Source organism: Astatotilapia calliptera, chromosome 4 (genome assembly GCF_964374335.1).
Source record: "Astatotilapia calliptera chromosome 4, fAstCal68.1, whole genome shotgun sequence".
NCBI classification, from domain to species: Eukaryota; Metazoa; Chordata; class Actinopteri; order Cichliformes; family Cichlidae; genus Astatotilapia; species Astatotilapia calliptera.
In genome coordinates, this window is record NC_137425.1 from 24,519,473 (window position 1) to 24,543,466 (window position 23,994).

The following is a 23,994-nucleotide window of genomic DNA, read 5'->3' on the forward strand; positions in this document are numbered from 1 at the left end:
TCCTGGTACTCCACTCATCCATGCTTGGGACAGCTGTTACTCAGTGGGTGTACGTTAGGTGGCGACATGCCACTCATCGCGTTGGTTTGCGACACGGAAAAAGAATAAGAAAAAGAAACGGCAGTCTTTTCAGCCACAACCCTCTTTTGACCAAAATAGAGCAGCAGACATCAAATAGTTAGAAATGGCTGCCACCGGAGTTCTTCCCTTTATACGGGGGGTAGACCTCAGTGGAAACGACTTTAAAGTAAGGATTTTTAAACAGCATTCACTGATTTTCACACCCTCCGATGTTTAGTAAATACGACGTTAGCGTGGCTGGAGCGACTTCAGTCATTCTCAAAGCAACAAACGGCAGGGCTAGCTATAAACTAGCTTAGCTTAACGTTACTAGCATTGGGCGTTAGCCAGTTGTCAGAGTGACACAGTCTGCTCTCAGCCACCACCGCCCAGTTTGGTGGTTAACACAGTTCTTATTTGACGTGTTGGTTTGCGAATGATATATATTTTTAGCTCGTCAGCTAGCGTTAATATTATTTTTGTGAAGTTGTTGATGAGCCAGGTCTTCTTTTCACCGTCATGTTAGCTAAGTAATCTAGCCACACTTATGGCTAACTAAATGTCTGTTACAGAAGCTCAAGCTCCGTGTTGTAACTTGTCAGAAAGTGAAGTTGACAAACAGCGTCAGCTAACTAATAGAGCCTGCTGTTGATTTTAGGTTGCGACACCCTTTTGTGAGCTTATTTTGGGAGAGTGGAAAAAACAGCCCGATTGACAGCTGCGATCACCTGGCATGTATTTGTCCTGACACAACTATTTACGTATCCCCGTCAAAGTATTGGAAATATGCTGCTTAAACAACTGAGTTATCTGTTAGTCGATCGGTGGCTTTTGATTGAAATCTGCCAGTACATGAAGAGATCATTTCCTTATATTCCAAATGCTTTAGCATATGTAGACCTAGCATTTCTCTTCCTTGATGTGTGCACTTTTCATCTGTTAAAAAAATCAAGATTAATGCTATCTGCCCATTTGTATGAAAATGTGCCACTGTCACTTTTTATGCAACCTGAACATGCGTGCAGTTCGTTCCTATAATTGGCAATGAGATTGTTAGAGTATATTTTGGGGGAAGTTGTTTACAAATATAATCTTTCTCTGGTAGCATGTCTGCGATTTTGTTTCAGGTGTTTCAGTGCTTTGGTAAATCCTGAAAAATTCAGCCCCCCTGCGCTATAACAAAGTAAGTTCTTGCATTGTTGCTGTCAAAAGTCATGTATTTTTGTGTCATCTCATTCAGGGTGGATACTTCCCAGAGCACGTTAAGTGTATGAGCAGCCTGCGATGGCTGAAACTGAACAGGACAGGACTGTGTTACCTCCCAGAGGAGCTGGCCTCTCTGCAGAAGCTGGTGAGACATCCTGACTAGTTAGGAGCATCCTCATACATGAAGTCATTTATGTCATTATATGTGTGTATGTGCATCTAAAATTCAATTAGATAAGAATTTTTTGTGAGTAGACCTCGTTGTAATGGCCACAGTCTTTTTGTTTTACATCTGTACTGTGCAGTTTTCCAAAGATAAAAGGATCAAGGAACTGTTTATTTTATCAAGTGAGGTAGATATTCGTGCAAGAAAATTATTTATACAGGAGATGAGACAGATCAAAGCTCAATATATTTTCATTTTGTCCTTGCTGGGTTCAACTTTGTATTTGTGGTCACATGAACAAGTTTAAACTGTGTTTGAAGTCAAAACATAGAAGTATTTAATCTGATAGCAGGTAACTACAAGGGTGCAATCAGCAGATTGATTTGCTTGTGAAACACGCACACATACCCTGTATTCTCATGACTTGTGAAGACCAAAGTATAGCAGTGACATGTGTCTGTGTGTATTTTCCCTTTTTAGGAGCACCTTTCAGTGAGTCACAACAACCTGACCACTTTACATGGGGAACTGTCCAGCTTACCGAATCTACGGGTAACTAAAAAAACATAAAAACCGCATGCCTTTAAAAAAAAATAGAAAAAATGGAAATGATGTTCCACCCATACATTAAAAAACAGAGCTCCTGCCACATGATTGCTTCTTTCTTTGTACACCAGTGTGTAATCTAGTATTCTAAATTTTGTCTGCAGGCGGTGGTAGCCAGAGCCAACAATCTGAAAAATTCTGGAGTCCCAGATGACATCTTTCAGCTCGATGACCTCTCTGTGCTGGTACACAAACGTCTCTTAACTCTCATACTTTCAACATACCCTTAAATTTAACACTAACATTTTGAGCATGAATCGGTTTCTTCCAGTCCACTACTTTTTCTTTATTTATTCACATTCTCCTCCACCAGGACCTGAGCTACAATCAGCTGACAGAGATCCCCAGGGACCTGGAGAACAGCAAGAACATGCTGGTGCTCAATCTGAGCCACAACAGCATCGACTCCATCCCCAACCAGTTGTTCATCAATCTGACAGACCTGCTGTATCTGGACCTGAGTGACAACAAACTGGACAGCTTGCCACCCCAGATGAGACGCCTGGTGCACCTGCAGACTCTGATTCTAAACAACAACCCGCTGATGCATGCCCAGTTGCGGTAAAAAAAAAAAGATTTAATATTGCATCATTTTTTGCCAACCTCTGTTCAATTTAACAGTCACCTTATACCTTTAAACAAACATCCAGAAAGGATGATTTTATCTTTTAAACCTCCTTACTGATTTTAGTGCTTCTTCTTTTATTGTCTGAGCAGTCAGCTCCCAGCAATGGTGGCATTACAGACTCTGCACCTGAGGAACACCCAGAGAACACAGAGCAACATGCCCACCAGCCTGGAGGGACTAACACAATTAGCAGGTAACACCATAAACACACACACCTATCGGCGTTTTGCAAACATGTGTTCTCTGTTTCATATTCTATTCTTTTCTCCCTCCAAGATGTTGACCTTTCATGTAATGACCTGACTCGAGTACCAGAGTGCCTGTATTCACTGAGCAGTCTGAAGAGGCTGAACCTGAGCAGTAATCAGATTTCTGAGCTCTCGCTCTGCATCGACCAGTGGACCCAGCTGGAGACGCTTAACCTAAGCCGCAACCAGCTCACCTCACTGCCTGTAAGGACCATGAGCAGGCAGCTGCCATTTTTATATTCTATTCTATTCTGTTAACTAACATTAGAAGCACAAGCAGAAACAAATTTGTTGCTTTAGTATCCTGCAGAGGGGAAGCGGAGACACAGGAAAAAGAAATGTATTTCATGTGGAATTTCCCATAATATAAAGTTTGGTTTTGTTTTCTCCAACCAGTCTGCCATCTGCAAGCTGTCCAAACTGAAGAAGCTGTACCTCAACTCCAACAAACTGGACTTTGATGGGGTTCCACCCGGAGTGGGCAAACTGTCCAACCTCACTGAATTCATGGCTGCTAACAACAACCTGGAACTCATCCCTGAGGGACTCTGCAGGTCAGTTTAACCCATAAACAAACACACAGTTTTTGGGCAATCAGCTGACACTTAAAATAATTTAGTTTACATTGCTCATTCCAGTTTACACCAAGAAATATTAAAGCTTCTTGTGTTTTTGTGTTGTCCAGGTGTGGCAAGCTGAAGAAGCTGGTGCTGAATAAAAACCGTCTGGTTACATTACCTGAGGCTATCCACTTCTTGACAGACTTAGAGGTACAGTACTCTAGTAAAGTAATCAGATTATATTAAAATTAAAATACCTTTACACACAATGTTTGTAATATTTGGCTAAATGGAGCATAACAGTGGTTGTGATCCTTTTATTGGTGGAAAAAACCCCAGCAAGCTTGAGTCATGACTGAAGAGACAGTCCAGGAAGAAGCTTGAGCAGTGAATGTAATGAGATGGAACTATGTAATGATATTTTTCTTAAACAAATTAGAATCGTGATTGACCTTGTAACAAACAAATGGTTTATTAAATATGCCTTGGTTTTTTTTTTTTTCCCCTGCTGTAATTTAGGAAAAGAATCTCTGCCTGAAACGCACTCACAAACACACTCCCGTCTCTCTCTGTAGGTGCTTGATGTGCGTGAGAACCCCAACCTCGTGATGCCTCCTAAACCAGTCGACCGCGCAGCAGAGTGGTACAACATTGACTTCTCCCTACAGAACCAGCTCCGTCTGGCCGGAGCCTCCCCTGCTACCGTTGCAGCCGCAGGAGGAGGTAAGACAGCTTCTAAATATGAATGAATGTATTGGTAACAACAGTATGTTTTGTTGTTTCCTTCTTTGCATACATCTTGATCATTTCCTGGAGGCTCAGATCTGCATCTTTGTACACATTTGTCCAGGAGCCAGCCCCCGGGATCCCATGGCAAGGAGGATGCGACTGAGGAGGAGGAAGGACTGTTCTCAGGATGATCAAGCAAAGCAAGTGCTGAAGGGCATGAGTGATGTCGCACATGAGAAGAAGAATTTGGAGGTAAGGCAAAAGACAAGTTAAGGACATCAAACAGATCCTGGAACTTCACACAGAAGAAATAGGGATTTAAGTTCTGCATGACAGTTATTATTCATGTTATTGGAAGCTGTTGGAATTAAATTTACTAGTAATGCTTCAGGATTATTTGGCCTGTGAGTTTAGTCATTAATCATCAGTTGTTAGGTGGTTGCTAGGCAACATGATGGCGTCTTAATATATTATGTAACATGCAAGTATTGTGGATATAAATTAATTTCATTTGTTAAATATGTGTAAAATGTGCTATTTAGGTTAGCAATAAATGTTTTGCAGGTGCATAAATATTATAAATGAGTTGTTTTAGCCCTTTGGTAGGTTGTTACTAAGCAACATGATTGCATCAGAATAACATTAGGTGGTTATGACTTAGATTTTATTGTTGGAAGGTTATACAGTGTTATACAGGATAAGTAAATACAACAGAAGGGTATTTTAAACCTATTGATAGGTGGTTGTTAGGTAATGTGATGACATCATGATTTGTGATATAGATAACAACCCGCAGTGGTTCCCTCAGATTACTGCAGCCCTGTGGTGTAAACACACCTAAAGCTGGGGTTGTGCTTCACACGTCCACAGGTCCACTCAGATCCACGTGATTTAAATGTAATCATCAGACAGTGAGCTCAATGGTCAGTATGGATGTCTGTTTTTTGGACTTATCTGCAAAGAATTTAATGACACTGTACCAACTATACATGTGGTCCAGGCGGTGGACTTCGTATGGTAGGAATGACTGCTCAGCTGCTGGGTCTCCAACTGTTTGTCTGTGTGCACAGCAGAGTATAATCAAGGCCTAAGGTTTACAGTAATCTGATAAGTGAGTAAGTTCAGCCTACTCCAACTTAAAGTCAGGTTATTCGGCTATATTAAGTAATTGTTGTCGTGTGAATGTCTTTATATTTCATCTAAACATAATCTAAACGACTGGTAGAAGAAATGGCTGCGTAATCCTTACAAAGAAATCCTTTAATTTTGCAGGAAAACGGGGATTTGAAATATGGTGATTTAAAAGTCCGGCGCTGGGACAAGAGCCTAGAGAAGCCTCAGCTGGACTACTCGGAGTTCTATATGGAGGATGTGGGGCAGGTAATATGTGTGTGTGTGTATATAAACACCTAACTCCAACAATCAGCAACTCCTACTTCCTATTTGTGTTTAAATGACTGTTTACAGTCTGCATCACATGGAGTCCTGCTGGCTCCTCAGAGTGCTGTATGCTGCACTTCACATTCTCTCAGAAGGCTTTCTCTCCACGCTCCGACACAGCTGGGGGCAGTTTTAGGCTGGGTTTCTTGCCAAGGACATGCAGACTGGGCGAACTGGGGATCAAACCCCCTGTTGAGCCACATCCTCCCTTAAATGGGACAGAAAAGTGGTCAGTCGACAGTTTAGAGGTCTAAACTAAATGTAACCTTACATATTTCTGTTGTTGTTCTTCTCCAGATTCCAGGTGTGACAGTGTGGCAGATAGAGAACTTCATTCCCCTACAAGTGGACGAAGCTTTGCACGGCAAGTTCTACGAGGCCGACTGTTACATCATCCTCAAGGTAACGTGTCATTTAAGTGTGTTTGCCTCAGAGGAGTCTGATCAGCAAAACAAAGCGGGATAAACTCGTCTGTTTGGTCACGATAATGTGCAATATAAACAATATTCCAGTCATTAATCTTACAATTTTCAATTACAGACATATCTGGATGACAATGGGGCATTAAACTGGCAGATCTTCTACTGGATTGGTCAGGAAGCCACCCTGGACAAGAAGGCCGGCTCTGCAATCCATGCAGTCAACCTCAGAAATTTCCTGGGAGCAGAGTGCAGGACGATAAGGGAAGAGATGGGAGACGAGAGCGACGAGTTTACTGCCGTATGTAGAAACATTAAAACAACTACACGTACCTGTGTGAGCAGTTATTCGCTTTGTGCTGTCATAAAGGACCTTCTCTTGTGTTCAGGTTTTTAACAATGACATCTCTTACATCGAGGGAGGAACAGCCAGTGGATTTTACACTGTGGAAGAGACACAGTATCCACTAAGGTAGGCTGGAGCACCTTTTTACTTAGAAAATGACTCATTGCAATGTGCAGAAACACGTTAGCTTTAAACAGCTGCTCATATCTTTATGTTGAGCCTAATTTTGTGAGTGTATCAGCGGTAAATTCAAAGTACTGCGTCTGCTCAGGCTCAGAGCACTTTAACAGGCTCGAATGCTTTCATGTGTTTATCAGGTTGTACAGAGTCTACGGCAAGAAAAACATCAAACTGGAGTCTGTTCCTGTAAAGGCCTCGTCCCTCGATCCACGGTGACTTTGAACACACTCTTGCTGCAACACTCTCTGACACCCACCAGCTCTCTACACATTCCAGCACAGTTGACACACAATCATCATCCTCTTTATATCCTTAATCTTCAAGCTTTAATTTCTCCTATTGGAACTCGGAGCATTGTGTCCATAACATTCTGCGTTTTTCCTTATCGGCAGCTTCGTCTTCCTGTTGGATTCAGGCCTGGAAATCTTTATCTGGAGAGGAGCCAACGCTACTCTCAGCGCCACCACCAAGGCCAGGTGAGACGCTAACCGACGGTGTTAGAGACACTGTACCGATTATTACAGCCCAGAAAGTTGGTGAAATGTCATGTGATTTGTTGTCATCCTCCAGGTTATTTGCTGAAAAGATAAATAAGAACGAACGTAAGGGGAAGTCAGAGATCATCACCCTCATGCACAACCAGGAGCCTCCAGGATTCTGGGAGACGCTGGGAGGGCAGCCAGAGGAGATCAAGAAACACGTGCCAGATGACTTCACTCCAATAAGACCTAAACTATATAAAGTAAATATTTATTGATGTTTACATGCTGTGCATATCTTTTAGTTGAACTTCACATTAAGTTTTAAGGTGGCACAAGTGTAAAGTGTGTTGGTCAGTGTTGTAGGGGATGCAGACCTGAAGCTGCATGTGGGGCTTTTTTTTGTTTGTTTGGTTTTTTGGAGGGGGGGTTGTTTGTTTGTTTACATCAGTTAACCGTAACCCTTCTGTAGCCTGAAAAATCATCTGCATGACAGCCCATATTTAATTTACAGCTCTTAGACATTACTCGGATATGAGAGAGAGTCAAAGCAAAGATTCATCAGTGGCTTTTACTTTTTAATCTCTCTTTTAGGTGGGCTTGGGTCTTGGCTACCTGGAGCTGCCTCAGATTAACTACAAGCTCTCAGTCGAGCACAAAGATCACAAGGTCAAACTGGACGTCCTACCAGAGCTCAGACTGGTACGTCCATCTGCTGCAAATGAGCAGCAGTAAAGTCCTGTTTCACCTTTCTTCCCTTCATGGTGCACTCCATAAATTCACCCTCCTTTCCTTCTATGTCTGCCCCTTTCCTCAGTTGCAGTCCCTGCTGGACACAAAGTGCGTTTACATCCTGGACTGCTGGTCTGACGTCTTCATCTGGATCGGGAGGAAGTCTCCCCGTCTCGTCCGAGCCGCCGCGTTAAAGCTTGGTCAGGAGCTGTGCTCCATGCTGCACCGGCCCAAACACGCATGTGTCACCCGCAACCTGGAGGGCACAGAGTGCCAGGTAAACGTCTACTGAAGCCACTGCAGTTGAATACGGTTTAAATATCATTGTCACTTTTTAATCTACACTCTTTAAAACTATTTTCTTCCTGCTTAACCTCTCCTCTGCTTCATCCTCTTCCTCAGGTTTTCAAGTCCAAGTTTAAGAATTGGGATGATGTGCTGAAGGTGGACTACACCAGAGCAGCGGAGACTGTGCAACAGAAGGATAATCTGCAGGGCAAGGTCAGTGACACATGCTGACCAGCATCAGACTGTTTTTTGTTTTGTTTTTAATGCACAAGTTAAACTGTGCTCTTCTTTCAGGTGAAGAAGGATGCAGAGCAGAAAGACCAGATGAAAGCTGACCTCACAGCTCTCTTCCTTCCCAGACAGCCACCCATGCCCCTCACTGAGGTAACAACGCAGTGCAGTTGATTTCTACCTTTGATTGTTGTTGACTTTGTAAAGCACAGTAAAACAACATATTTACATCTCACATATTTACTGTATTACCTGTGTAGGCTGAACAGCTGATGGAGGAGTGGAACGAGGACCTGGATGGCATGGAAGGATTTGTGTTGGAGGGAAAGAAGTTTGCTCGCCTCCCCGAGGAGGAGTTTGGGCACTTCTACACCCAAGATTGTTATGTCTTCCTCTGCAGGTAGACAAGTCTTTCTGGGGCTGTAATGCTGGAATTGATTTCAAAGATGAAGAAAAACCTCATTTTACTGGTGACTTTCTGTGCTTTGTTAGATACTGGGTGCCTGTGGAGTACGAGGATGAAGAGAAGGAAAAGAAGGAGGGTGAGCAAGGAGCAGGGGGAGATGGGGAGGAGGAGGACAAACAGCCTGAGGAGGACTTCCAGTGTGTAGTTTATTTCTGGCAGGGCAGGCAGGCCTCCAACATGGGCTGGCTCACCTTCACCTTCTCCCTGCAGAAGAAGTTTGAGAGTCTTTTCCCTGGAAAACTGCAAGTACGAGCAAAGAGTTTAATCTAGTTTCTGGAATTTTGTTTTTCCAAAATAAGAAAAAAATGTTTACCACACTACATCCATCAGCATCACAATGACAGTCACGTCCTGTTTTGTTGTTTAGGTGGTGCGTATGACTCAGCAGCAGGAGAACCTCAAGTTCCTGTCCCACTTTAAGAGGAAGTTCATCATCCACAAAGGGAAGAGGAAACAGAACACCGACTCTGCCCAGCCCTCCCTCTACCACATACGCACCAATGGCAGCGCACTTTGCACCAGGCATGCAAAACCTGCTTCTTTTGTCCTCAGAAAAGTTCGAATGTTTTGACGCATGCCAGCTTCCACTCCCCCAGAAAGATCTTTTTTTTTTTTTTTTTTTTTTAAAGCTAAACATGTTCCCTCCATCTCTCTCTTAGAACCATCCAGATTGGTACAGATTCCGGCAATCTCAACTCTGAGTTCTGCTACATACTCAAGGTTTGGATATAAAAAAAGAACATCTGTCATTCAAGCAACTTAATAAAGACAAAGCATGATTTCATGTGGATCCAATCCCAAAATGTGCTTTCTGCAGGTACCGTTTGAGAGCACAGATAATCAGGGCATCGTTTACACCTGGGTGGGCAGAGCCGCCGATCCCGATGAAGGAAAGCTGGCCGAGGACATCATGAACAGCATGTTCGACGACACGTACAGCAAGCAGGTGAGATCATGTGCAAGCATGGATCTTCACGGGTATTGTCGTCACCCTTCCAGACAGACAGGCGGTGTAGGCACCCAAGTTTGTGACTGCGGTAACTCAAGAGAAAGGCAAAATAGGAGTTTGAAATTGACACCGTAGGTGTGTCTACTGGGAGGCTGAGGGGGACCACTGGTACCCGCCAGTGTTTATTTATTTATTCTGCATACAGCTAATACAGTCAAGTAGAAACCTCTGCACACTTAACCTTTAACTTTGAGTTCAAGTGCTTTCATCCTTTACTACAGCTGCTCAGTGCTTACACAGCAGATACCTTTTTATAAATTCTTGATTTATTACATGTTCCATTACATTATATAACATGATTTAATTTCAATTTAGTCTTTAATTCTTCGTAACCTGGCTGATATTTGTTATTTATCTGTATCAGCATCTGTAGAAGTGAGAAAGACGCAGGAGGAACACCCTTCAGCCATGTTACGGGTGCTGATGTTGCATAGTTTGTCCACCAGAGGGCACTCTATAACTTCCCGTGTTAGCAAAATCTGTATACTATATACTGTAACATTATCTTATTAAGGACTCACAAATAACTACACCCAGCAGTTGCTATGGAAACCTATTTGCATGTCGTGTGTTTGAAAGAGGAAAACAAAAAGTCAGGCCTTTACCAGATTTGACAAATCAGCAAGTTCTGAAAGTAGGCTACCAAACAGCCGACTCACAGGGGCCTTCTTCAAAAGCTGGGACGTGACAGCTGCTGGCATTATGAGTCATTCGATAAAACAAAATCCATCCTCGCTAAAAAGCAAGATAATGAATCTTTAATTTTTCTGAGACTGCTTCATACGTCTCCTCGGCAGTGATGAAACTTCACAGCATCGTCACTTTGAGATTTACCTCCAAAAACTTGTTTGTAGCCACTTTTGACAGTCCCCCCCCCCCCCAGCAGCTTGGCAGGTGTGCGGGTAAAAATGATCATACAGGAAATGAGAGACTCACTTGTGACTAATGGAAGCATTGGCCTCTCTTTTAAACTCTCTAAAGAAGATTGTGTGCCTTCAGCAGTGGAAATGCAGTCACAGATCATTAATGTGTCTCCTAGGTGATTAATGAAGGGGAGGAGCCAGAGAACTTCTTCTGGGTCGGCATTGGTTCTCAGAAACCTTATGATGAAGACGCAGAGTACATGAAACACGCTCGTCTCTTCCGGTGAGTAACTGTTCGTGTTTTTACACATTACAGTATGAAACAGCTGCTTTTCTCTTTCACTCATCACATTGGTTCTATCTTTGTGGCGTTTTCCTCCTTTCCCCTCTACTCTTCTGCTTCAGGTGTTCAAACGAGAAAGGTTATTTCTCTGTGTCAGAGAAGTGCTCAGACTTCTGCCAGGATGACTTGGCTGATGATGACATCATGTTGCTGGATAACGGCAAAGAGGTAGAGACAATTAAGGATTGGTGTGTTGATGGACTTTGTTAGGTTTTATCATCATACTTGATATCATTTTTCCTTCAGGTGTACATGTGGGTTGGTACCCAGACTAGCCAGGTGGAGATCAAACTCAGTCTGAAAGCCTGCCAGGTGAGTAGGGGGAGTGCACTTTCTGTGTGCGTGCTTTGTGTTATCCACATCTTTGTAACTCCTCCTCCTCCCTCTCAGGTTTACATCCAGCACATGCGCGCCAAGGAAACCGAACAACCGAGGAAGCTTCGGCTGGTGAGGAAGGGCAACGAGCCTCACTGCTTCACGCGCTGCTTCCACGCCTGGGGACCCTTCAAAACTCCCCCTGCATAGGCCAAACACTATCCCAATCACACACACGTGCACACACACTGCCAGAGAGTTCTCTACAGAAATCTATCCCAGCTTTACCCGAGACCCTTCCCCTCCATCCATGCTCAGCAGCCTTTTTGGTCAAGCGGCTGCTGGCTGCTAAGTATCTGATATAGACTGCAAATTACCCCCTCCCCTTTTTCCCCCAAGCTTTTTTATTTTCTTAGCAAGTCTGAAATAAAGAATTATGTTTTGAGATAAAAATGGGCTTTATGAAAACCTAAGGGAGCTGCACCATCTAACATATCGATCTGTTCTGCTGCTTTCACGTGGCTCGTGCTGCATGGTCGACGGTCGTCAGCGGGGAGGGCTAGGCGCTCCTTCATGCAGCTTAAGGCAGGGACTAGTGTGTATTCTCGTCGTCATTGAGGGACTGAACACGAAACGGCACTATAATAGTTTTTCTGAGGAATGTCATTTTATATATTATATATTTTTCATGAAGTGTGAGTGTCTACCCTGTGCGCCTTTGCTGAAATGGGGTCATCCCCTTTCCTGTCATCATATTAGTATACTTTTGCGCTCACCTCCTGATCCTGTTAAGAGCATGATGGACAGTAATTGAAGTAAAGTAACACAGTCACGTTTATTTGGCCAAAGAAATCTTGTCAAGGTCAGAGCAAAGTCTTGTTTTGGTTTTTTTGTAATGTTTGAGGACTGATGTTTGTGCAATTGGTGAAGATCGGGAGTTTCTGAAACTGAACAATACTGTATTCTTCATCACAGGCTGCTTTTAACTTGTCAAATGTTTATTTTCTGGAGAGAATCCGAAGAAAGAAGATATTTCTTTCCAAATTTAAAAAAAAAAAAAAAAAAAAAAATAGAATGGGTACCTACATTTGAAAAAGTAAATGCATGATATTTAAAATGCTACAGGTTTAAAACTTTAGGCGCATGTTTGCTTTTCAAATAGCTTCCTTATTGGGACAGAACTCTGAAATGGGAGAGCTCGAGCATTGTATCGTGACTTCTGGTTCTGCTAATCTTTGAGTTGTTAAAGCACTTTTTAAAAATCATTGCAGCCGGCGCCGTCAAACTAAACTGCTGCAGTGCTTCTAATGATCATGTGACCTGTGTTGGATGTTGGCACTGGTGCAGGCAAAACCCAGTCTGTGTTCCCAGATGGCTGCAACTTCCATCATTTTGGTTAATATTGTGTGGGGTGTATGCCTGTCTGTGTGTTTGAGTCCTGCACACATACATGTGTGTTTGAGTCCTGCACACATACATGTGTGTATCTGAAAATTTGCACATGCTCCTGATGCCACCTGCAGATGCTTTATTTATGTATTTTATATAAAAATAAAATTTCACATCACATCTTTGTCCATCTGGTCTTTTCTTTTTTTAAAGCATCAGCTCTTCAAACTGAGGCATTTTCAAGCAAGGTGTCAAACCTCTTAAGCGCTCTAATAAAGCAGAGGTGATTTGTAAGCACAAACCAAACTTGAGTTTGAGTGTAAATAATTTTATTAACATTCAATTCTTCATCAGCCAAACTGCTAAATGACCCGATTAATAAATTCCTACACACGAAACTGACAAAAATAGAAACAGATTCATCTTAAATGTGGATTAAGAAGGTAAATCGTGCCAGCTGTAGCATGAAAGGGTTAATTATGTGCATCAACCAGTACGCCGAGAGGGGGGAAAAAGCTAACATTTTAAAAAGGCATTAACATGACTCCTACCTGCTGAGCTAAATTAGTTGGTGGTGACGTGTGTTAAAGTGAGGGAACAGTGGTTTTAAGGTTATGACAGTTTCAAATACTTCCCTCTTTTCTTGTGTGAACCCAGATATAGATGCTGTATACATTTGTTTCTATATACAGTAAAACGTCTTTTAAAAAAAAAACACAAGGGGGGTAAAAATACTAGCAATCAAAGCTCTGTGTGTAACCAACACTATGCAGAATGCACCAACTCAGAGACCCCCCCTCCAAAAAAGTAGTCCCACTCCACTTCCACGCTAACTTTGCTTAGCTTGCAACACTTCCCTGAGTCCCGCCCGAAGGTTTCTGCATGCTGCGATGAAGGAGGAGGGTTCAGGAGAGAGACCCACTTTCCACCTTCATCCACATGTTTGAATTATTGACAAAATATATTTTAAATTTCAAACAGGCTGACACTGCACAGTAACCTCACATCACATGGCCCCGCTGACTCCCACTGTAGTCGGGGACAGTGATGCCACGGGGGTCCTTTATAAGAGGTGTTAACGTGGGAGGGAAAGCAGATGTTCTGCCACAGTCACTAACACGAGGATGGTAATTCTGTGTTTATTACCCCTGTGACATCACTGCCCGGCTCTTTAGCAATAAAGATATTTCAAAAGTTAAAAAATAAATCACCAAAATCTGCCCTCTGCCCCAGCTGGTTCCCTTTGTAGTCACAGTATGAATTTTTAATATTTCCTCACTTCATTCATCAATGAAAATATCTTCACTTTCTCCAAAAGCCATAGAAAAGTTTGCAATACAAAAACACCTCCACTGTCCCACACTCAGCTTCCTCTTCAGTACCCACAGAGTGGAGAGAGCTTCTCAGAGCCTGCTGCCGATTTCAGCGCTGCCTCGACCCCCACAGGTGAAAAAGTCAGCTGCCTTTGTTGGCACCTATAGAGAAATGCTACAACTTTAAGACTCATACTCAAAATACTTCATTTGCTATTCTGTCTTCAACACTACAGTGCTCTCCTTCAGGCTTTGCTGGACAATCTCGGTTCTTTTTAAACGGGTTATTCACAGGACGCGTCAGGAAGAGCGGTCCATCGCATCCGCTCATGTGCTGAAGATCAAGAAGGGAATTTGGCAACTGCAAAACCTCAGGCCGAGCCAGGCGCGCCACAGGCTGCAGGTGGAGGGAAAAAAGTGACCATCGAGTCTCCGCTGTAGACTGTGACGGCTCTTTCCTCGAATGCTGAGCTGAAGGGCCGATAACAGATGAACACAAAGACCTCAAAGACGGACGTTTCAGTTTGAGCTCTTGAAATCAGAACCATCAGCTCCAAGGCCGACCCCACGCCACACTGTGCCCACTTTGTGTCTCCACATCGGAGGAAACGACATGTTTCCAAAAGGGTTCCAGAAGAAGACAATAGAGAATTTGTTCTTCCAGCAGGAGGAACCACAACAAGTGTTTTTAACGTTGGATTCTGTGTCTGGAGTAAGACTTTCATCCCAGCTTGTGCCAGGTAAACAAGAGAGTGCAGAGTGCTGGCAGGGGGCTCCACTGTGGGCTGATGGGAGATGTTTGTGGTCCAGCACTGAAATCCAATCCATCACGACCACCTGAGCCCCTCCCTGTAATACTGAAATAAACAAATACATAATTACAAGCAAATTCACAATAAATCGGCTCAACTAACAAACCAAACACACAACACATTGAGCTCCATGAAGCTAACTCCTAATTCAGAACAAGCTAATGACTTAGTCACACAAGGAAAAAAATGAATTAAAAAATAAATACTGAACAGCAGCCGTCTCACATCCACAAAAGAAGAAAAGATTTCCAAATGTTTACTTATGTAATGTTTCTGTCTGTGTACACCGCAACACGTGATTTTCAATGATTTATCAGTTATTTGCTGTAATATCTGAAACAGACTGCAACTGAATGGGGTCAAGTTGGCAATTACATGCAGTGTAACACCGTCTTATGGCAACATTTACAGCAGTTTTCAGTCACACTGTTAGTACGACTGACAATCTTGCTTTGCACAAAAAACAAAAAAAAACCTGAAGTCATATTTATTTATTTTGGGAGGGGTGACGACAGATGTTGAGTTTCCTTTGTCAAATCTGTGCAAAGATATTTTTTGAGCACCACAAGAGGGAAGCAAAGACTTAAAATAAATACTATCCTGTCATAAATAATAAGCTTATAATCTAAATCAAGTAAACGAGCTCTTATTTGTGAAACCCCAGTGTCTTAAGGAAACCCGCTGAGGACACTCGTGTTGGTCACAGCTGCAGAAAATCTGATTGATGTGAAGTAAAAGTTGCAAATGTTTGAAATAATAACCAGAACAGTGAGGAAAAAAGAAAAAAGTTCATGAGCCCGTTCCGTGTACTTTATAATGACAGTAACCAAAAATACTGAGCTACAGCTTGAAGCTTCAGTGCGCCTCGGTGCAAAGGTTTTCAGCTCGACTGGCTTTCAGAGACACATAGTTTGGGTGGAAACAGTGTGGACGGCTCGTTATTGGAATGCAGCGCTCAGACAGAGCGGCTCTTTGAAGTTTGCACAGTCTGGATGCGCTCCATTAGAAACAGGTGTGTGTGTGTGTGTGTGTGTGTGTGTGTGTGTGTGTGTGTGTGTGTGTGTGTGTGTGTGTGTGTGTCCACTCGCTCTGATACCCTCACCATAGAGGTGGACGGGCTTCAAGGACTATGAGGTTAATAAACCAATGTTTCTCACCTGTTCAGTTGATGAGGATGCCAGTCGATCGTCCTTCCTCTTCTTTGATATTCTTCAGGTTATTTTCTGCCTCGTCCACACTTCTGTAGCACGGACACGCAAATTATTTATCGTCTTTGCTGATAATACATTTAATAAGTGTGTGTGTGTGTGTGTGTGTGTGTGTGTGTGTGTGTGTGTGTGTGTGTGTGTGTGTGTACCTACGTTAGGAAATCCCTGACGTCTTCCACGGTGAGTTCTGCTGTCGAGTCGAGGGTGAGGTCAGCACAGCTAAGGGGGGAGTCCAGTGGGGTGTCCAGGATTGGCGAGGACAAGCAGCTGGGAGGCTCTTCTGTTTGCCCTGCAAGGGACAAATCCAGAGATTCATCTACGTCCGATAGAGAGTGACAGAGAGTGACTGATTGGTCGCCCCAGAAAACAAATGATTTAAATATGGCGAACAGATTGATATTTATAAAGCACTTTACTGTATTCTGTAGACTTGTAACCACAAGCCACATCTGAACAGCCGGAAACAAACCACCACCACTCTCTCCTCCAGTAACTTGCTCATTATTGTGTGTTGAGCTGGATTTTACTGTTTTCTCCTCATTAGAAATATTTGCATGTGATCAAAACATTTAAACATCTGCGCCCTGCTACACTGTCTGAAGACACTGGAGCTGCTCTGATGTGCCAAAATTGACATTGTCTTGTACAAAGACAGTAAAAATTGCCCCAATGTATCATAATCCAGGATAATGTGTTGGTGTCTGCGTGTAAAGTTCTTAATGACCTAGTCCCAGGTGAAAGGCCTGCTGGTCTCCACAGCAACCACAGTTTCCTGCTGTGGAAGGTGGTTTTGGATAGGAGAGGCGAGTGGGGCATACTGAATGGTTACCGTGGAGACCAGAGGGGGGGGGACCCCTGCTAAGGCACGGTCAGGGTTGTAAGAGGTTTACAGAAAGAAGAGAGAGTGATGAAGAGGAAGAATAAGCGAGAGGAGAAAGAAAAAAAAAGGAGAGAAGGGCAGGAGGAAGAAGTGTGTGTGTGTGTGTGTGTGTGTGTGTGTGTGTGTGTGTGTGTGTGTGTGTGTGTGTGTCCAGACCTACCCTCAGCCTGACCCATCTGGTTCTTGTGGGTTCCGTTGGCCTGAGGCTGCACTGTCGTACCATCGCTGTGGACACACACACAAGCATGCACCATTTACTTTGGCAGTCGATGGAATAATACAGCAATAACAATAAAATGATCATTTCTTTGGTTTCACATGAGAAATCATAATGAACAGTCACAGCTTAGTGGTTTTCAGTGTGGTGTCCAGAGACCTCCCAGGGACTTACACTGGTCCTGGGAAATGTTGCAAATCAGTAACAATGACACTGAATTTTTTAATTTTTTTTATTATTTATGATATATTTATTAGCACGTATATTCTGATAAAGGATAAATCCATATAGCCAACCCTAGTTTAACTGGATCCTCAGATCTAGAACCAAATTTCAGCAAAGAAGGATCTGCTTCCCTTTCGCCTTTTCATAACACACCCGTTAAAGTTTTGAACACACTCGCTCATAATCACAGAGTAAAAGCAGCCTGAGATTTAATGATGCTTGCAATCGGAGTGTGTGTGTGTGTTACCTGGTGGGTGTGGGCTCTAATGGTCGGTCGAGCTGAACGAAGCAGAGCGGTTCAGTGAGGACCTTGGCGGAGAGAGAGAACCTCTCGTATTCTGAAGGAGAGATCAGGTAAAACCCTGCAGAGAAGAACAATTTTTTTATATTAGTGAGTGAAACCATCCTTTTAGTCATACGCTGACCTTTCTGAACATACATAGCTTTCATTTTATGTTGCCTCCACATTTAATTTAATTTTTTCCTGCACTACCTCATGTGTGTGTATATCAGAGACAAGGAGGCAAATGTTATTGTGATGAAAATCTAAAAGCAAAAAATAATAATGAAAGAAATCCCACTCTGCTCTTTAGGTGTCTTGAAATAACTTCTTTCACTTTAAATTCAAGCATATTCTTCTCACCCTGTCCATTCCTGGTAAAGACACATGATGCAATGCCACTGATGTCTTCCTTACGGATGCAGTCATAACGCACCTGAGGACACATAAAACACAGTTATGACTCACAAAAACACATTTGAAAGCACACGCTGCTGTCAAGCTCTTGATCAAACCCTGAGGCTGCACCTGTGGTCGGAGGGCAGGAATACTAAAGAGGTGCATGTCCCCGAGGTTGGTCAGACAGACGAGTGTGTGTTCGCTGTAATCCTCCTGAGCTGTGGAGCTGAAGACCACCATGGCAACCTTCCTCACCCGACAGCCTTCATGTGCAGTCAGCTTAAACTTAGTCTTAGCGCTGACTTTGGGAAGAGAGAACACCTGGAATTAAGCAGAGGAGGAAGAAAGGTACGATTTAAAACAATATACAAGTAACAGACCACGTTTTAAGCCCAGATCCATTACAAACTTAAAAAAAATGACAATAAAAATGTAAATACAGACTTTGTGATGTTGTTTCCAGACGATACCTTGAGCTGCTCCTCCGAAGCGATCAGGACAGAGTGAGCGTTGGTCATATCAGGCGCGATGGCGAGGTCTTGAGAGGCTTCGTACGGGTCTGGTAAAGGTTTCCCCCGACCGTCCAGCACGCAGATCGACACCACAGGCGCTCTGTGCATCAGCTGAATCTCTTTACCCAGCACTGCCTCCACGCACACACTGCTCTCACTCGCACCGCCACGCTCACACACTCGCCCCGAACCCACACCGGGCACCTCCAGAGCGTAGGCGTACACACTGCCCGAGTTGGTGCCTGCCCATAGCGTGGGGCCGTGGTGTGTACCTAAGTAAGACCGAGCGTGTTGTTAGCGCGGCACAAACGATAAACGACAACCTTCCTTAGCTCAATCCTGACATTTTCTCCAACAAACAAATGCAGTTCAAACAGTTTAAGAAAAAGTGAATGAAGTAAAGACAGAGTGGAAATATGTTGAAAAGTAAGTAAACGCACCATCACGTAGAAATGTGTCTGCAAAGCAGACACACCGGACCACTCCAGAGAGCGAGTCATCTGCTGACCGCGGCTCTATCCGCCTCTGCACCGGAGCTACTTCCTCCTGCTCCGCTAGAGCAGCATTTGCCTCTTGAACCTATACACACATACAATACATAGTATAAATAGTATAGACAGTGTTCTTTTTGGACAGTTTACTCTCAGACACACAGTCTCTCACCTTGCTGGTGGGCGTAGTGATGGTGCGTTTCTTTCCTGAAACCCTGCTTTTGCGGATGCGTCTGAAGCTCTGTCGTAGGGACTTCTTCAAGGACTTGACTCTTGACAGGGGACCCTCCATTGCTAAGGAGTCATTAGGGTGTAAGGTACACCTAGGAGAGCATAAAGAGCACCAGAATGAATGTAAAGACAGCGGGAAAATGGGTTAAGCAGGGACTAAGTAGATCTTCATTATGCCAAAAATACTCAGGCTTTGCCCGATAACCAAAGAATACAAATCACATGACTGTGTGCGCCTAACCTTGCCAGCACAGCATTTCGTCTGTGGTAGTCAAAAAGGCCAAAACCATGACTCGTCCCAAAGGCGATCAGGTTCCACTCGGCATGCAGTGCCACTGCCGTCACAGAGGCCGGGGGCAAGCACTGCACCACCACCAGCGGCTGAAAGCCCGGGGGGAAAGGTGCGGGTTTAGAGCGCGGTTCCAGCCTGTCGTGGCCCTTCCAGGTGAAGCCCTCCCTGTCGTACAGCAGATCAACCACTGACACGTCGACCAAGTGGTCCGAACGCTCATCACTCAGACCCAGCACGATCACCTAGAAACAGTAAAGAAACACCGTGGCTCATTTTGGGTTTTTTTTTTTCCAAGCAATTCAGTTTTGTTTACATATCCCCAATTCACAATAATAAAAAGAAATAAACCAACAATCACACAAGGCCCTATAAGCAAACACTTGGAAAATGACTAAAATTAGATTTCAGTTTTTCTATGATATAATTAATGAAACAAACTTACTTAATGTTGGTTTTATTTTTTTTAATAACTTGTGACAGTGTGTTTTTGATCTTCACCTGTCCGGCGGTTCCGGCCACCACCAGCTTGTTGCTGTACTTGCACAGACTTATCTTCTGGATGCCAAGCCTGGGGTCGTCACTGTAGGGGTCAAAACAGCCCACCTAAACACACACACATTGGATTTAATTCATTTGAATATAAAACCACTTTCTTGTAAGTTGTTAACATTAAACCATTTTGAATACTGTGCCTTTCTAGATGATCAAAGCAAAACTGAACTATGCAGTGAGTGACACTAAGCCACGCAAAGTTACACTGAAGATTACTTCCCACACACTTCAAGTTCATCATAAATATCCCCATGGAAAAGTGCTAGGTAGTGAGCTGCAAATCAGTTAATGAAATGTAATGTACCTATGTCAGAAATTATCTTATAAACTCTACCTGACTTCACAAGCAGACCTTTTTTGGAAACTTGTAAAAACTGCATCATCAGTGTAAAACATTTTGTCTTAATGGCCCAATTACAAATTTAGTTTAATGTCAAAATGCCCTCCTGATGGTTTCCTCCTCCTTTAAAGGCCTCTCTCCTCTTACTATCAACCAAATGCCAGGACAGTCCCTACTTTACCCTGACAGTCTCTGCAAATGCGCATTAATCTGTCCGTCACACACGCACACAGTAGGAATCCCTCTCACATTGGAGTTTTGTCTTAGCAAAACAAGGAGTAAGAGAAGCTTGTCACACACACACAGCAGAAAGAGTGGGATGATGGGTCTGGTTTTCATTACAGAGGAGAAAAAAGGGAAAGGCTCTTCATCCCATATGAGGGCCACATTCCTGAACATGCAGCTCTGTTACCACAGGATACACGAGGAGATGTGTTTGTAAGGCAGTTAAAGAGCGAAGAGGAAGAAAAGAAGTGAGCAGAAGGAACTTGCCATTCTGTCTATCAGCATGTACAAATACTTCATCTATTTTCTACTGGTGTGATGCCTCTATTTTTTTTCTCCATTCATATCAAATCCCAGATATAATGTGCTCTTATCCTGATCACATGCCCGAGCACTGAGAAACATTTCTGACTGTAGAAACCGTTTCTTTAAAATCTCCCGTCTCCGTTTCCTGACTAATGAAGCCAAACAGCTCAGCTAGATTCCCCTTGACACAAAATTCTGCCTCCAGACTGTGAATCACTTCATTTGAATGTATTTCTGCACAGAAAACTGTCCATTAAACCAGAAACAGACTGCGGTTTACGCTGGAGTCGAGTTTTAATAAGAGGAACAATGGGGTGGGTCAGTCTCAAATCCAAACACATGAAAACAATCAGAAAATTAGGGCCACAGATGCAGCATTACAGGGCTGCATGTGTGCGAAAGACAGATTGCTTTTATTCCCTCAGCTTGTAAAACCAGACCCTGTGTCTGAACTCTGAGGAGAGACTTATATTTATGTCCATTTCACCTCCTTTCGTGAAAAGCCTCATTGCTTCTCACCTTCCTGAACGGAGGCCATTCTTCCTCCTCTTGCTGCATATCGGGGTCGTTGCTGGGGTCCTGCGGGTCATCGCTAGGGTCGCAGTCGGTGTGGAAGACGTTGGCTGTGCTGAGTTTGTACAGCGGAGTGAGGGCGACACCCGAAGCATCCCAGAATCGCACCGTGCCATCCTCATGGCTGTAATCACAACAGATTTAAAATAAATAACAATCACAGAAAATTCAACAACTGCTCCCTTTAACAGCCATCTATAACAGCTAGTGACCAGTTTAAACTATTAGTCTATTATGTCCAGCTAGTCAGGTGCCATGTTCAAAGTGATGTTGGTGCATCAAGACAGCAATAAAAAGGCAATAAGATAGCAGATTCACCTGATTCCATCAGTTTATGACTGAATGGGATCACGTGATAATGTGGCGATTGACTGGGAAAAACTGGCATAGAAATGACTACATAAGTTGCCGTGTTCATACAGAGACAATCAAATCATGGGTCAGTCACACTGCAGTAAAAATTAGATGGCAACCTCATTATCACTAGTGAAAAAAATAAAATAAAATAAAAAAATAAAAATCAGTGTCTGCTCAATGACTGAATTTGTTCCACTTTTACTGGCTGGATACGTAGTTGCTAGTTTTCAGGTTGCCTGCTATGGCAGTTGAAGCACTCGTGGTCTGACATGAATCGATTGGAATCACTCTCAGACTGACTGGCAAAAGTTTGCAAATAATCACCATCTAATTTATAAATGCAGACAGACTGTCAACACATTGCAATCAGTCAGAGAAAATCCTCCACACGTAGTGGTACAGTTGTTGCAGAATAACACAAGCACTCAGTAACTTGCTTTTATATATGAAAATAACCAAAATACAACCAGCTGGCAACTGGCTGAGTCGAGTACCCTGCAGCAAAGCAGCGCAGCCCAGACGAGTTGCGCTCATTAATCAAATTGATCGCAACATGTTGGCAATCCTTCCGTGCTTGTAAATTGGTCAGCATTTATTTGATTGCCTTCACCGAACTGTATGAGAGTGACTGCAGTCAGTCCCAGTCAGAGCATGATGGTTTGCAGACATGTTATTTCTCAACAACCTGTGCAACCACATTGCAATCCAAAAAAGTTACCCAGAGGTTGAGAGTGTTGCAAGCTCAACCTCTGCATGACCAGCTGGTCACTATGCTAAACAAACTTGTAAGTAATAATTTCCTTTTTAATTCTGAATTTTAGGTCGCTATATAAAATGTTTAATAGATACACTAACCAATTTATCCACTACCCACTTCAACAGTTATTTATACTCTTAGCTAGCTATTCAAACCTGTCACTTTCTGACCATCAAGTTTTTAAAATCATATAAGTGTTTATCTGCTGCAATCCATTGCTTTTAGTTAACTCATCTTTGGTGATGGAAACAAGTTCCTGTACTTTAAACAATGGAGAGAAACACAAAGGACAAAGAAAGAGAAAAACAAGGATAACGTCAGTCAGTTTGTTGCTAACAAAACTAACAGCGGCATCAAAATTCTCCTCCTGCTTTCACGCTATTCTCAGTTTTCAAATTGTCTTTAAACCACTTCTATTACATAACTCTTTTTATTGCACTTTAGGCCAATGCAAGCTCTGTCAAGTGTGCGGTTGGCAACACCAACAGTTTCACGGGATTTCCCCTTCACCATTTTTTTGAATGCAGGATATCCTTTCTTCACGCTGCTTTTAGTGACCTAATCTTACTAGAAAGCATCAGATTTACGTTATGGGAAAAAACAAGAGACCTGAATTCATTTGCAGGGTAGACATGTGCAAAGAGTGTATGTGTGTGTGCGTGTGTGTGTGTAAATACCCTGTCAATAGCAGTTCTTGTTGTTTAGGTGGAGGTGCCAGATTTTTCCCCCCACATATCGGCCAACTCTGTACACACAAACAATAAATAAATAATCATTCTGAACCAAGCTAGGACTCATCATTTTTCACATCAACATATTTTCTCATGAACTCGTCTTAAAAGTTAGAGCAGAAAAATGTACCATAGAGATTCACACTCTCATAAAGGATCTGCCAATCTGATTTGGCCTCACATAGACAAACAAAGAGCCATGATGAAGAGCGTAACAGCTGTGTGTCCGTGTGTGTTGCTAATCTCCCACTGATCGCACAACCGATCTAAGCCACAGAGCTTTTGAAAAGCCTTTAACTGTCTACACCTGCTCTTAAAGCTCACACACTACCAGTGGCTCATGGTTACATTCCTGATCGTTTCCTCTTCTCATTGCTGGGCTGAGAGCCTGTGACTTATTACTTCCATTTACATGCAAATAGCCTCCTCTGATCAATTTACAACTGTTCTTGCCTTTGAGATTTGAAACAAGCAATTTTAATATAAATCCAAGTAAAACGTCAGCTGATGGGTCAGACTTTGTCTAAGGTGTTTTCAGGTTAAGCCTCTTATGAGGATCTCGGATTTCCTGCGACTGAATATCCCGTACT

General features: G+C 43.1%; 2 protein-coding genes across 3 annotated transcripts in view; one reads left to right on the top strand and one right to left on the bottom strand.

The window, feature by feature from the left end:
- Positions 1-35: 35 nt before the first annotated feature.
- Positions 36-12,389, top strand: flii (FLII actin remodeling protein). The gene is made up of 31 exons (XM_026165584.2): positions 36-247; positions 1,301-1,411; positions 1,913-1,984; positions 2,143-2,223; positions 2,352-2,599; positions 2,756-2,859; positions 2,943-3,118; positions 3,311-3,468; positions 3,600-3,684; positions 4,050-4,197; positions 4,325-4,455; positions 5,476-5,583; positions 5,941-6,045; positions 6,184-6,363; positions 6,452-6,534; positions 6,726-6,800; positions 6,981-7,064; positions 7,159-7,330; positions 7,662-7,769; positions 7,885-8,076; positions 8,202-8,300; positions 8,382-8,471; positions 8,579-8,718; positions 8,811-9,030; positions 9,152-9,306; positions 9,444-9,504; positions 9,602-9,730; positions 10,833-10,939; positions 11,062-11,167; positions 11,246-11,311; positions 11,390-12,389. The coding sequence occupies exons 1-31, from the start codon at positions 185-187 to the stop codon at positions 11,522-11,524; spliced, it is 3,792 nt and encodes a 1,263-aa protein (XP_026021369.1). The 5' UTR covers positions 36-184; the 3' UTR covers positions 11,525-12,389.
- Positions 12,390-13,015: 626 nt separating this feature from the next.
- The window catches only part of llgl1 (LLGL scribble cell polarity complex component 1), a 34,769-nt gene continuing 23,790 nt past the window's right edge, over positions 13,016-23,994 (bottom strand). Inside the window, exons 11-24 of one of the 2 annotated variants that reach the window (XM_026165586.2) lie at positions 23,351-23,418; positions 21,506-21,683; positions 20,062-20,166; positions 19,513-19,805; positions 19,213-19,363; positions 18,990-19,128; positions 18,508-18,821; positions 18,167-18,358; positions 18,002-18,074; positions 17,606-17,720; positions 17,077-17,141; positions 16,190-16,325; positions 15,986-16,065; positions 13,016-14,873 (exon numbers count right to left, since the gene is read on the bottom strand). In XM_026165586.2, the coding sequence (XP_026021371.1) occupies positions 15,990-16,065; positions 16,190-16,325; positions 17,077-17,141; positions 17,606-17,720; positions 18,002-18,074; positions 18,167-18,358; positions 18,508-18,821; positions 18,990-19,128; positions 19,213-19,363; positions 19,513-19,805; positions 20,062-20,166; positions 21,506-21,683; positions 23,351-23,418 (1,905 nt within the window). In that variant the 3' untranslated portion in view covers positions 13,016-14,873; positions 15,986-15,989. Of the gene's footprint in view, positions 14,874-15,985; positions 16,069-16,189; positions 16,326-17,076; positions 17,142-17,605; positions 17,721-18,001; positions 18,075-18,166; positions 18,359-18,507; positions 18,822-18,989; positions 19,129-19,212; positions 19,364-19,512; positions 19,806-20,061; positions 20,167-21,505; positions 21,684-23,350; positions 23,419-23,994 lie in introns of both variants that reach the window. The other variant, XM_026165585.2, reaches the window with a different exon arrangement.

Bases quoted from the DNA above. Each gene is read 5' to 3' on its own strand.
- flii (XM_026165584.2), top strand. From the start codon at position 185: ATGGCTGCCACCGGAGTTCTTCCCTTTATACGGGGGGTAGACCTCAGT. The intron at 1,985-2,142 runs GTAACTAAAAAA...TTTTGTCTGCAG, and splicing joins CCAGCTTACCGAATCTACGG to GCGGTGGTAGCCAGAGCCAA. The intron at 7,065-7,158 runs GTGAGACGCTAA...GTCATCCTCCAG, and splicing joins AGCGCCACCACCAAGGCCAG to GTTATTTGCTGAAAAGATAA.